Source organism: Sorex fumeus, unplaced genomic scaffold, assembly GCF_029834395.1.
Source record: "Sorex fumeus unplaced genomic scaffold, SorFum_2.1 ptg000003l, whole genome shotgun sequence".
Taxonomy (NCBI): domain Eukaryota; kingdom Metazoa; phylum Chordata; class Mammalia; order Eulipotyphla; family Soricidae; genus Sorex; species Sorex fumeus.
The window spans coordinates 39,933,300-39,947,687 of NW_026606060.1; the positions used below are offsets into that span (position 1 = coordinate 39,933,300).

General features: G+C 43.8%; 1 protein-coding gene across 1 annotated transcript in view; it reads left to right on the forward strand.

The window, feature by feature from the left end:
- The window catches only part of PLEKHG7 (pleckstrin homology and RhoGEF domain containing G7), a 68,260-nt gene that overhangs the window by 40,834 nt on the left and 13,038 nt on the right, over positions 1-14,388 (forward strand). Inside the window, exons 9-13 of the mRNA XM_056117531.1 lie at positions 1,265-1,366; positions 3,335-3,448; positions 9,704-9,878; positions 11,292-11,407; positions 11,973-12,066. Of these exons, the coding sequence (XP_055973506.1) occupies positions 1,265-1,366; positions 3,335-3,448; positions 9,704-9,878; positions 11,292-11,407; positions 11,973-12,066 (601 nt within the window). The remainder of the gene's footprint in view (positions 1-1,264; positions 1,367-3,334; positions 3,449-9,703; positions 9,879-11,291; positions 11,408-11,972; positions 12,067-14,388) is intronic.

Here is a 14,388-nt window from a genome sequence, read left to right on the forward strand (position 1 = left end):
AAAAAAAAGAAGACAGGGAAAATGCTAGCAAAGAATTATTCAAGAGCCAGGGAGATAACTTAAAGAGCTAAAGCCTATGCCTGGAACACAGAGGCCAAGTTGATCCTGATTATCTCATGATCCCTCAAAGACTGCTGGTAGTCCCCAGTCTTGCAAAGTCTGAGCACTGATACATTTGGGGGTGAATATTGCAGGAAGTGACCCCCACTTCCTAACTACTGCTGAAGAGAATTTACTCCCTTGTCCTCAGCAGAAAAATGAAGTGAACGCAAAGATGTCACAACTGATCCCCCAAAATTTTTTGTTTGTTTTTCAGGTTTTTCTTTAAAATTATTCACCACGAAATTTACAAAGTTATTCATGATTGGATTTCAGACATACAATGTTTTAATACTAATCTCTTCACCAGTGTTAACTTCCTCTATCAATACCCCTCACCAAAGTTGCTTCTCACCCACCAATCTGCTTCTATAAGAGGTGCTTCAGAATGTGTGTGTATGTGTGTGTGTGTGTATGTGTGTGTACACGTTTTTGCCTTGTGGTTGGTTTGCAGTACTCATGCTGATACGTGTTTCATACCTAACACTCCTTCAGCACCACCTCCTCCTTCTAGTTGAATGCTTTCGTCTACCTTAAACATTGACCCCTCCCTGTCATATCTCCCAGCCCCCTCAAGTGGCACATTTCCTAAATCCCCTGAACTTTTACTGTATCACTGCATCACTGTCATTCCGTTGTTCATCGATTAACTTGAGCGGGCGACAGTAATGTCCCCATTCTCCCTCTATGACTTCTTGCCTACTGTCTGAACTCCATCAAATATGGTGTGGTAATTATGAAAAATGGGTAGGAAGTATCTTATGATGGCTTTCGGGGCTGCGAGGTCCAGGAATATGTTCACTCATGTGTGAGGCTCAGCCCAAGCCATATGGAAAGCAGCCTGGAGCATGGTGGTGGTTGGGTAGTGGAGAAATTTAAAAGAAAAAAATTTCAATTTATTCATGAAAAAAACTATTTTTAAAATATATGCTTTTAAACAGATTTTCTTCATAGAACAGTAGATGAAATGAATCCTCAAATCTTTCTAGGAGAGAAATTTGAAATAGAAAGCATTTGTAAGAATGGTATTTGAGGGCCGAATACGTGGTTTCCTGTTTTGCATGTGCCAGGCCTTGAATTTGATTTCTGGCAATATAAAAAAAGAAGACAAAGGAGAAGAAGGGGTATGTTTTACCTAATCTTTTTTCTTTCTTTCTGGCCCTAGACTAGCTTCGGTTTTGTGACAAGTCTTTTTGGCATCATCAAGGACTATTTCGACACTTCTGAGACTTCACCATTGGTGGATTTCACTTCGGTGCTCACAAAGGTAAAATTCTTTCCTGCGAGTCTCAGCTTCTGCACTAAACTCAACACCTCCCTAAAGAGCCGTTCATAGCTACTTGATTTCTTTTTCATTGTTCCTCTGGAAGTTCCATCAGCACCCACCCTCAAAGGAACCATCCCTTTCTCCCCCAATACACATTTCCCAAAATAGCTTGGAGATTCTGTTTTCCCATTGTCACCCCATCTCCTGTGTGGGTTTCATTAATATAGAAATCTGCACACATGGAAAAGCCATTTCCAAGTCTGTTTTGTAAATTACTTCAATTTAAAGCAATATTCATGGCAATAGTCTGTGTAGGCTAATTACATGGTTCAGTTGTTCTTCTAACAAATGTGTCAGTCTCTCAGAAAGAAACAAAATAAACCTTCAAATCCATCAACACCCCTAATAAGTCTTCTGTGTAGGAAAGGAGAAGAAAGGAGGAAAAATTCTAGCCCGAGCTTGATAATTGCTATTTATTTCTTCAAAATACTTGCATTCCCTCTTCCCTTTTTAAAAATTTTGAACATTTTAATTCAGCCCATCTTTTCTCATTTAACAGGATGTAAATTCTTACACTACAAAACACATTAGTTTTATTGATCTGACAATGCATACAGTGTGTGCAAAATTAGATACTTCCCTGCTCTGGAAGAGCTTTCTGTCTCATGGGGGGAAATTAATCCAGTAATGCCACTGATGATTATACAATCAAGCTGAGATAATAAGAACAGATATTTTGGAAGAACTCTCCTGGCTTAAAGGGATGGTGAGGCAGTTAAAAAGAGGAAGCTCTTCCGGGGGAAATGATGTTTGAGGTGAGACAGAAAGAGGAAGGTTAACCCAGGTGAATGAGCAGGGAAATAGGGGGAAAGGAGAGCACCCAGGGACTTCAAAAACAGATGTGAAGAAGGAAAGCTTTGAACCTCGGAGGGGGGAGGGGCGGGGGGGAATAGAAAGTATGGATCATCAGCTAAACTCTCAACACTGTTCAGCTCCTTCAGAGGTGGTACAATTTTTTGCCTTTAGCTTTGACCAAGTTGTCTGGATTACTAAACAACGTGTCATGGAAAACTTGTCTTCCCGAGCTCAGCTTGCTATAAGAAAACCCCCAGATCCAGGGTGGCCTTTGAACAATAGAAACGCACTGCTCCTAGGTCCAGCCCGTAGCTGCCCTCTTCCTGTATGTTCCTTCATGGTGCTTTCATAGGAGGAACGTGTGTGGTGTGATGTGTGATGTCGGGGGGATGGGGTAGTGGTGGTGGTGGTGGTGGTGGTGGTTGTGTGTGTGTGTGTGTGTGTGTGTGTGTGTGTGTGTGTGCGCGTGTGCCTGTGTGTGAAATGCGTGGTGTGTGGGGTACAGAGTGGTGAGAGAGTGTGGTCTTGTGTATATTGTGTGGGGTGTGGGATAACGTGTTTGTGTATGGTGTGAGTGGAATAGGTGATGTGTGGGTATGGAGTAGTGTAGGGGAGTGTGTTGTGCGTTTGTGTGTGTAGTGTGTGGGGTGTGTGCATGTGTGGAGTGTGTGGAGTGTGTGTATGTGTGTAGTGTGTGTTTGCATGTGTAGTATGTGGGTGTGTGCATGTGTGTGGTGTGTGTACATGCAGTGTGTGGTGTGTGGGGTATGGGATGTGTGAGGGAGGACCATGGTGTGGTGTGTGTGTGAGGAAGAGACACAACCTTGGCAGCTGTGACACTGGCACTTCCATCCCAGCTCTGCCCCACATCCTGAGAAAGATCCGAGCTCTCCTATGGGCATCTGCTGCACCATAACTAAATGTGTGACCTCTGAGCACGTGACCAAGACAGCTAAGGTGTGGGGCCTATGTCCATTGCAGAAACAGGGCACAAAGAGAAGGAAGGGGAGATAATATAAAAAGGAGTGAGAACTAAGTGAAGAGAAAGAGCAAGGCTGCTGGCGTGGGGGAGGCCCTGCTTCTGTGACTGTCCTCTCCTCTGTCCCCCCGCAGTATTTCCAAGGAAGCCTGTGTCAGAGCCACCAGACCTACTGCCTGAATTACTCGGCTGCCGTCTTTTACCTGGAAAGCCTGAGGCAGAGAGAGGACTTCAGAATTTATTTAAAAGTAAAGTACCATTTTCTTATCTCTTAGGTTTTTCAAAGATTATTTAGCAAAATGGATCACTGTAACACTGCATCACTGTCATCCTGTTGTTCATCGATTTACTCGAGTGGGTACCAGTAACAGCTCCATTCGTCCCAGCCCTGAGATTTTAGCAGCCTCTCCTTACTCGTCTTTCCCAATGGCTGCCGTATTGGAGGCTCTTTCAGGGTCAGGAGAATGAGACCCGTTATTGTTACTGTTTTTGGCATATTAAATACGCCACAGGTAGCTTGCCAGGCTCTGCCGTGGACAAAACGGATATATGTTACACACACACACACACACACAGATTTTTTCCAAAAGTCCTCATCAACAATGGCACTGTTGTCAAAAAATTGACATTAAATATCCATTTTTGGATGGACATGGAAGATAGCAAGCAAAGTGAAATGAGTCAGAGGAGAGGGACAGACAGAATGACTGAACTCATCTGTGGAATATAAAAACATAGTATGAGACTAATATCCAAGGGCAGAAGAAACGTGGGCCAAGAGGAATGACCCATGGTTGGAAACTTGGCTTCAATTGCTGGGGGCGAGAGCAGCTGGGATAGAGAGGAGACCGCGATGACAATGAGGGTTGGAAATGGTCACTCAGGACAAGAACTGAGTGCTGAAAGTAGGTAGAGGATATACATGATAACCTTTCAGTACCTGTATTGAAAACCACAAAGCGGGGGGAGGGGAGAGACACACAGAGAGAGAGAGAGAGAGAGAGAGAGGGGAAAAGTGCCTGCCATAGAAGCAGGCTGAGGAAGAGGGATGGCGGGAGGGAAAATGGGGACATTGGTGGGGAGATAAACACTGGTGAAGGGACAGGTGTTAGAACATTGTGTGACTGAAACTCAATCATGAACAACTTTATAACTGTATTTCACTGTCATTCAATAAAAATAAATAAGGGGAAAATGCCCGTTTTCACTAAAAGAAACCTTGAAGCAAAATTCTGCTTTCAAAGAGAAAAGTCAGGCAGCACAATTGAGTCTGTAGCTGGTTTTGCAGGAGCTGTTACAGAGGCAGGCAGCCCTTCCAGGGCTGTGAGAGGCTCTTCCCACCCAGCTCCTTCCTGGGAATGCCTACGGATGAGATGTGGAATTGCTGCACCATTTTCATCTCTGGTGCTTCATTTTATGTGTTAGGTATGATTGGGTATGATGTGTTAGGTTATTTGGGTGGTCTGGGAGTTTTCACAATGTTGTGCATACATGCTCATGGTAATTGTTTCTTTGCTTTGTGTCATTTCAGTTTAGGAGAGGTTTTATAGAAATGAACTAATTTAAGGATAGCCTGGGGAAATCTGTAGTTAGAATTATCATGCCCCCAAATTAAGTGGGAAAGGAGTAATAAAAATGACTGACAATATGTATCATTACAAATTGTTCCACACAAACTTATCATCTACCACATACTGAGAAATTCTAAATGTTGCATTTTTTAAACTATCACATCCTCTCATTTCGATCCCACCTGAAATTTTTATGAGGGATTTAAAGCATTTTATTTGGTGTGTGTGTGTGTGTGTGTGTGTGTGTGTTTGTGTGTGTAGGATATTGGTACATTATAAGGAGAGAACTAGATTAAGAATCAAGCCTTTGTGACTTGAAGTTTGGCTCTAGCAGAATTTGCTTCCAGCTCCTTCCCATTGCAGAAAAAAGCTCCCACTGCATCATTTATGTTGGAGTCTGTATGAATGGTGCCCCCTAGAGGACATTGTAGCACACACGGTAGGTGTTGCCTTGACAGTTGACCCACATGGCCACCATGGGTTCAAGAGAAATTACCTGATAATAAAGGATTTCTGCTAGGGATTTGCTAATAAGAAAACCTGGAAATAATTTTCTTTGAATTCCCTCATCCCTTAGGCGCTCCTTCGATATTTCCTTAGTCTGGGTTCCAGCTTTCCAGGTTGGAGCTCTCGTGCTGGAGCTCTTTTATATAATTTGAGAAAACAGTCTAAGCCTGTCCAGAAAACATGCCCTTTCTGCAGCTGCAAGGAGTGCCTTGCAGCGGGTGGGAGAAGAGGCTGCCATGGTTCGCACTGACTCAGCTGTGGATCAGCACACCTGTGCCTGGGTGTGATGTGCAGAACCCCAGGTGTGGTGTGGATAAGAAAGGGGCAGGCATCTTTGGGGAAAGAGCCCTGTTTTTGTGGCTCCATCTTTTGATGTTTTCCTTTACACAAACTAAAAACTGAGAGCTCGTTGGATTTTCAAATGCGTAATCCCATTGCAAGATTTCCACTGAAAACATGGATTGGACTTCTAGTCAAGACGGCAAATTGGAGACAATGCAAATCTATTTCTCTCCCTTCCAAGCCAGCACGAGATGACTTTAGCAAGGATAGCCAACATTTACAAATAACTGGAAAGTGCTGTATCAGTTGTGACATCAAAGGGTGCTTTACACTTGTATGTGAATATACATGTATATATATGCACATGTATACACACATATAGTTTAGGTTTGTGTGCAAAAATAATGTGAGACTATCCTTAGTGAAAACTATTAGATAGATTATATTCAACCCATGTGGTCATGAGTTTCAGAAAGTTTATGTAACTTTTTAAAAAAAAATTACAGTGAGATATAGTTAAAAAGTTGTTCCTGGTTGGGTTTTAGTCATACAACGGTTCCAACACGTATCCTTCACCAATGTACATTTCACACCACCAATGACCCTAGTTTTCCTCCTGCCATCCCCACCCCAACCTGCCTCTGTGGCAGGCACTTCTCTCTCTCTCTCTCTCTCTCTCTCTCTCTCTCTCCCCCTCTCTGCATCTCTCTCTCCTGTCTTCCTCTCGCTCCATCTCCCTCCTCTCTCTGTCTCTCTGTCTCTCTGTCTCTCTGTCTCTCTGTCTCTCTCTCTCTCTCTCTTTTGGACATTCTGCTTCGCAATACAAGTACATGAAAGTTACTGTGTTTATCCTTTTATACCTTTACCTACTTTCAATACTCAGTTCTTGAATGATCATTTCCAGCAATCACTGTCAGGTGATATCTCAATCCTAACTGCCCTCCCCCTCCATCCCTTGTAGCAAACTCTGACTTGTTGCAAGGTCAAATAGTAAACAGGTAACAAAGGAAGAGATTGGGCAAAATGTTTTTGGGGAGGGGGGAATGGGGGCGGGAGTGGGGTGGGGCAACAGACCCTGGGACTGTCTCCCATAGCTGGGTAACTATTAGCATCCCAAATAAAGGAGAGGTCAGGGAGAGGCTTGGGAGAAATTGAAGAAGATTGTGCCTTTCACAGCCTCATAGCACAGAGCAAACGTATTATCGCACCTAATAAAGGAGGCAAGTTTCTTGAACTAACCAGACGCTGTATCTAACTCATGCTGGTCATCAGTGATATTTTTTTGTTTGCACTCTGTCCTTGAGCATCTAATATTATCCCCAGCCTTCAGGCACCTACACAAATTAGGCAATTTGTGGAAAGAGCTGTTCAGGGGAAGAGGCAGCCTAAAAAGGGATGTTCATTCTGCCGTGCTCTGAAACAAACAAATTTCTTGGGGGGTCTTAAGTCTGTGGCATTTCACGGGCTGTCTGGAATAATGGGCTGACTCCAAGGGGGAACACTTCCCCTCCCTGCTCTGTGGGGCTGAGCCTTACCTGTGTGTCTATATCATTCCTGTGAACAGTGACAGGAGGCTCTGCCCATTCTTTTAGAAACATAAAATGTTGCAGAAAAAAAGAAATGGAGTGACTTGTACCTGGCTTCTTAGCATCACCTAACTGATAAATGCCAAGAATTCTGACCCACCCCAGCCCCCCAGACCCCACCCCCCCAGCCACCTGGGAAGTGACTGGGCAGACAGGCCAGGGTTGGTTCTAAAAAACAGTGCCTAATGTGTAGATGATCTCATTGAAACCTCTCAGCAACCTAATGGGTGGTAGTCACACTGATCATTTGCTGCTCGCAGAGGAGATTTCGAGAACTCTCAAGAGACCAAGAATATTGATTTTATCAGCCCAAGATTGTATCATCTCACCAAGATGACATAGATAATAATGTCTTTATTCCTCTGTCTTACTCAGAATTTATTATAAAATCAAAGAAGCCCCCACTGATCTAGACCCATCCAGACAAAGGCCTTTTATGTTCAATTTATCTTGAAATGGATGCTCTTTTCTTCCCTGATAAACCTGAAAATGAAGCCAATAGAGAGATAAAAGAAAAATAGGGCTCCTTTCACAATGATCAAAATATCTATTTTTCCCTTGTCTGCTGAAGTCTTGTGAAACGCTAAAAGCTTCCAACATCCTGAGTGAATCTTCATCTAAATTGCTTAGCACAAATGCATCTTGCCTGATTGCCATCACAATAACCCTTGAATACTAATGGATGCTACCAGCCACTGGCATAAAAATTTGGGGTCGTGGTCTAGGGCTGTATGTTGTAGAGAATCCCAGGTAGATCAGCTTCCAGTCTCTTCAGTGAAGCCATTACCAGTGACTCAGCAAGGAAACCAGGAACAAAGGCTGCAGACTACAGTCTTCCATATCACATCTTACCAGTTTTTTCCACTACGACCTTAACCACATCTTAAACTTCTGCTTCCTCCTTCCTGCCTTCCCATCCAATGAGAATCCCAGACAGTCTAAAAGTAAATGAGAACTTGGAGTTCCATCGAGTCCCTTCTTATAATACCAATTTACAGAAAGAGAAGGAAAGGTAGTTCCTAAGCAAGCACTTAAACCTGGGTCCTAGGACTCTAATGTGCCTTGTACCCAAGTGCTCACTTCCAGAACCTGCCATCCTGTGAAATTGCCATGAGAAAAGATCCCAGAACACTTGTAAAGGAATATTTTGATAAAGTTGCAAATAGGAAGCGATTCCTGCAAGTGGTCAAGCTATGGAAGGGTGTAAATTGCTACGCATAAGGCCATGAGAGAAAAGGGGAAAGAGTCGGAAGGAGCAAAGATCTTGAGAACAAATCCTCTTTACAAGGAAAGTCAACAGAAATAGTAGAGGGGGAGGGCTATGGACTGTGTGCATGACCCTCCACAAACTCCAAAATGATTAGTAAAATAGAGACAAGCTCTTTGGCATGAGTAGGCTTACTGTGGAAAGCAGTATCCAAAACTAGCCAAGTTTGGCCTTGAGGTAGCAGCTGTCCAGTGAAGCAACAGTATGTGTAGAAGTGGCAGTCCGATAAGCCGTTCAAAACTCAGTCTCTGTGAGTTGAGAATATCTAGGGGATAGCTTTGAACTCTCATGCATTGTTATAGTGGTGTGAGTTTGTGCCAACTGTACCTAGATCTTCAAAATGCAAGACAAATGACTAGAAGGTATTTGCTGCGGAGCAGAGGGAGCTGGCCGCCCATGTAACTTGCCCCACCTAAGGAGTTACTGAAGGGTCTGGGTCCCCCCAGAAGCAGTTCCTCTGGATCTGAGCTCCGAAAAGAGAAAAAAACAGACATCAGCAGACTATTTCATATGTGGGCAGGCCCCTTGTCAAGCTCCAGATCCACTAGTGTGGGAGTTGGGAGAATGAAGGAGTAAGAGATCCCACCCTCAAATAACAATTTCCTTTCATTTTTATTTTATTTCCAGGTCACTTCTGCAGCGCTTCTGGGGAAAGGGGTGGGGTCATGGTGCTGGGAATCATACCAAGGGCTCACACATGCAAGGCCTCATCCTTGGCTCCTTGACGCAACAACTTGCAGAGTAAGCAGAGTTCTGACTCCAGTGTCCTGTGTCACAGACACAAAAGCCAGGGCCCTAAGGATTCAAACAAAACACCACCAAAAAAAACGGGCAGGAGCTGGAGCAATAGCACAGTGGGTATGGTGTTGGACTTGCACGCGGGCAACCCAGGTTTGATTCCCAGCATCACATATGGTCCCCCGAGCACCACCAGGAGTGATTCCTGAGTGCAAAGCCAGGAGTAAGCCCTGTGCATCACCAGGTGTGACCCCAAAAAGCAAAGCAAAGAAAAAGAAACGTTTGCTAAAAGCGGTTAAAAAATTGACACTAGTGTGTACCACTGGTGACTCACACTTGAATGTAGATTAAATTTACATGAATTGCAGTCAACGTGTTAATATGGAATTTTCATACACAGCAGTCTAATCTCTAGCTCCTACATTGTTCCAGCAAGTTCACAGTGTGTCCTATCATGCCAGAGTAGGATCTGGAAATATTTCTGAAGTTCTAGATTCTCAGTCCCATATTCAGAAAAAAGATATTCTGACAGTCTACTTCTGTTTTCCACAGTGGTGTGAGCAAAACGAACAGTGTAGGCGGCTTCACCTTCCAGAGCTCCTAGTGGCCCCACTCCACCGACTAACTCGGTACCCCTTACTACTGAAGAATATCTGGAAAAGGAGCACAGACTCTACAGAGAAAGTTATGGTCTACTCCATCAAAGAGAAGGTGGAAAAGTCAATCCGTAAGTCCTTGAAAACGTTCCCCGGAGCTTCACTGTAGCTTTTGTCCAAGAGCTAGGGTGCTCTGCAGCTCTGGTAACCCTATGGGCTTCCATCCTAGAAGGTAATTCCATTGACTTGAGGTCACGGCTCTCGGAAATGTGGATTTGAGTTTGAGTGCATTGTAAATCAACACACACAAAACAATGGGCTCCAGTCACATCCTGGTGAACCCTTGAGAACTTCAACACCAGGTTTACTCAGGACGTGGCTCTGTCCTGAGGCTTTTAGAAGTTGAGTTCAGGCAGGAAGAGTTCTATTTCCACATGATTGAAGGGACTTTGTTTTTAACATCCATACTCAACCCACACCCAAAGCAAATGGGAGTAAACAACACGGGGAGCCTTTCCGGGGGATAAATGGCCATTCATCTTTTTTTATTTTTATTTTTTTTAGGTAGCTAAAATCCAGGGCCAATCTAAGAATAGTGGCAAGTACGATCTTTAGAAATGAGACTGTGGGATGGGAATAAAGTAAACTCAGTGATGACTTAGGTTTACATGTGAAGCTCTGTATAATTCAATTCAAATGAAGAAATTTATGGCATTTGCCCAGGAGGCAAGACTTCTTGAGAAACTCCAAAGATAATCATTTAAATATGTAATCAACTACATAGAAATGATACCTTGTTCGAGGTGGTTTTTTTTTTTTTGGTGGGGGAGGGGTGCTGTATGTGTTAAGTTCTAAGAATAAAATAACCACTCCAACTTGGAATTTCTTTTTTCTTTTTGAGTTTTTTCTTCTAAAAAGAGGTTGTTACTTTGAGTAATGATCAAAAGGTCATTGCTCATCTTGATAGGCTGGTGAAGAAGAGAGAATTCTTCCTGCAGATTACTCAATAAATTATGTATTTGTAGGAAGGTGTTGCCTTTTATTAGGTTGGTGGACCTATAGATGATGAATCTCAAGGATTCTGCCAACCATTTAATTTGTTGGGTCTCTGAGTTTCCTCCCTTGTTTCTAAAAATCATTTTAAAATCTCAAAAGCAGTATGTTATTAGAAAATAATGGAAAACAAAATCCTATCAAAAAAGACAATTAAGACTAAGAGATACATTTGTCCTTATTCATTGCTATTTTCTCTTCATCTAAGTGATCTTTGGAAGATGAGAAAAACACCAAGGATTTCATTAACATTATGGAAATAAAAGCACATAATACATTCCCAATTTCCTAGATTAAATTAGTTAAGTTTTGCTTTTGTCTGAAAGGAGCCAAGTTGAAATCAGTGTTTTGAAGTCATTTACAGAAAAGCACATAGACATGGTTTGTCTCCCAGAGCAATCAATGTCCCTACACGATTGCTACCATCAAGGTGAAATGTATGCAACAATCTCATATGCACTTAACAATATGTTAAATGTCTTGTCTTTCAGGAGATCTTGAAGGAAAAGTGAAGTGGCTTGACAATTACCAAAAATGTAGACACCTGCAGGAGATTATAGTGTGGCCTCCTCTCTGGGAGAGAGATAAAAGGTTTTTCATTCCAGAGGTACAAAAGGATCAATTAGGACAATGTTGCTTTCTGGACACTGGGCATTCCAGTGGAAACACAGAGCATCTTACAAAGTCTCCAGTTGTCCTCTTGAAAATTATGTCTAGTTTTATTTTGTTTTTGTTTAAGGTGGGACGCGGGGGGCGGGGGGGAGGGGGGAGACTGGCTAGGCACAGAGGTTACTCCTGGTTCTGCACTCAGGAAATACTCCTGGAAGTGGACAGGGGACTCTAAGGGATGCCAGGGATGGAATCTGGGTGAGCCTTGTACAAGCACCCTAGAGAGCTGTACTCTCTCTCCAGCCCATGGGACATTATGTCTTGTTTTAAAAGCAAAAAGTAAAGCCTTGTTCCCTAGTATTCTGCTGGAGGGGCTGATGTCTTTATACCTTCTTGGGTTGGTCCTTGGGTGAATTTCTCCCATCTTGTCCCACCCCCATGTCCACTACTAGCTTTTCCAGGGACAAAAAGGTTTCTAGACAGAGTGCACTGCCCAGTTCTGGGAACATGTTCTACTGCCCTCACTAACTGCATGTCCTTGACTCTCTTTCCTGTCTCAAAAGTGCTTGAAACACGTTTTTAAAGAATACATGGCCGAAAACATCTTGTCACCAACCAACAGACACCTTCTCTATGAGGGAAAATTAACACTGGCAGGTAAATAACTGCTTCCTTAAAGACCAAAACAAGCAAAAAACAGCACTTTTGCTACCTTGTGAAAATGTCTTATTGCTGCTCATTTAAGGGTGTGAGAGTTTATTTGCCTCTGTCTAGGAGCCACAGAGGGTCACCTACAGGGTTGCACTTTCTGAAATATCTCACCCTGTAACTAGCACATGTCCTCCATCCTCCCTGTGAATATCCATTTCATGTGATCATTGCTAAAAAAGAAATACTATCCATGAATACTATACATGAAGCATGCTATACTATACTTGTATACTCTTATTGTCTAGTTCTCACTCTTGAAGAACCTGACAGGCTACTGAGATTATCCTGCCCGCACGACAGTCTGGCAAGCTCCCTGTGGCGTATTCAATATGCCAAAACCCAGTAACAATGATGGGTCTCATTCCCCTAGCCCTGAAGGAGCCTCCAATGTGGCACTTGCTAAAATCTCAGGGCTAGGATGAATGGAGATGTTACTGGTGCCTGCTCGAGGAAATCAATGAACAACAGGATGACAGTGATACAGTAATACTATTCTGTACTAGACTATTCTGTACTAGACTACACTATACTATACAAGGTGTGACTTTAGTAAACACTCAAGGTTCACTATGGGCATCATCATCATATTCTTCAAATGAGTTGGATGATTATCAGATTAAGAATCTGTTCTGAGGCCAGAGAGATGGCTCAATGGGGCACCTGCTTTGCATGTGGGAGGTCCAGGTTTGATCCACATGGTCCCCCAAGCACCACAAGAAACAACCCACAAGCTCAGAACCAGGAATAACCCCATTAGCATCATTAAATGCCTAACCCCACACCACGAAAAAAAATAAAGTCAAAAGAATCTATTTATAACACACCATTACTGGGTGAGAACCATGGGAAGATGCAAGAGGATTGTTGTGTACAGTTCCTTCCCCTCTACCTGGGAAACTGCAATTATGAGTAGTGGGCCTGCAGGCTAAGTTCAGATTCGGTCCTTGAAAGTGGAGGTGGGCAGGGAAGGCTGGAAAGGATGGAGAGAGGGCAGGAGGCAGGGCTCCCGGGATACAAGTGCCCAGCAGGAGAGAGTCTCCGAGGGAGAATCCTCGGGAGAACGGACTCCAGCCAGGACGGACTGCCAGGCTTGCACTCCAGCCCTGCTTGTTCTGCCTGTGGAACCTTAAGCCAGTTGCAGCAGTAATCTCTCAGCAGCAGCTTCCCCTGGTGTGTAGGGGAGATAAAATGAGCTAATGGATCTCCCAGTACTTGAAAGTAAAAGGAGTTGGTGTAGTCAGCAGCTGAAAAATATTATATTGATTCTTAAGAGTTGTCCAACTGCAAGATTCAGGCACACTCACTCATTTCTGGACAACCACTTGATAGGGTCCCCCTTCCCAGTGTTTGAAGCTCTGTGGGGTGCGAGGTTGCCTGTCTCTGGTGGTGTGGGAGGCGGGGAAGCCCGGGCCGGAGCAGCTTCTTGAGAAACTGCTGTACTTTTGCTGGAAAACTGGTTGTCGGTGGGATACAACCATTGCAGGGAGATGCAGACAGGAAAGAGACACATGCTCAGTGTTGCCCATCAAGCGGATCCTCCCCAGCCCCCCATTCTTTCTCCTTCCAGAGAATTGTGCACAGGGATTCCACTGAATCCCATGCCATGTGGGAGAAATCTGAGGTACATATCAGACCCGGTTGTCTGAAAGGTAAAAAGCAGAGTCCAAATTCAAATTAGGCTGGTTAAATTTTCAAACTCACAGCCTTGGAAGACAAATAGAAAAACTCAGTTAGAAGGCTGTGGATAAGAAGGCACTGAATTTCTGGATAGTGGAGGTCAAGGATTACAGCTCACTGAAGAGTTACCCAAGGCCATGCTCAATATGGTACAGAGGAGTTGGTGACAGCAGAGATGCCAGGCCTGAGCTTAGTCATTCAGCAGGGGGGAGGAGGCTAATGGATCTCCCAGTACTTGAAAGTAAAAGGAGTTGGTATAGTCAGCAGCTGAAAAATATTATATTGATTCTTAAGAGTTGTCCAACTGCAAGATTCAGGCACACTCACTCATTTCTGGACAGCCACTTGATAGGGTCCCCCTTCCCAGTGTTTGAAGCTCTGTGGGGTGCGAGGTTGCCTGTCTCTGGTGGTGTGGGAGGCGGGGAAGCCCGGGCCGGAGCAGCTTCTTGAGAAACTGGGCTGGGCCTGTATTTCTCCTCCTGTAAATCACCTACCTATCACTTCCATCTGCAAAAGTAACAATTTTAGGGCCCAGAGAGCTAATATTGCAAGTGAGACACTTGCTGGCACAAGTCCCTCATTCAAACCCAT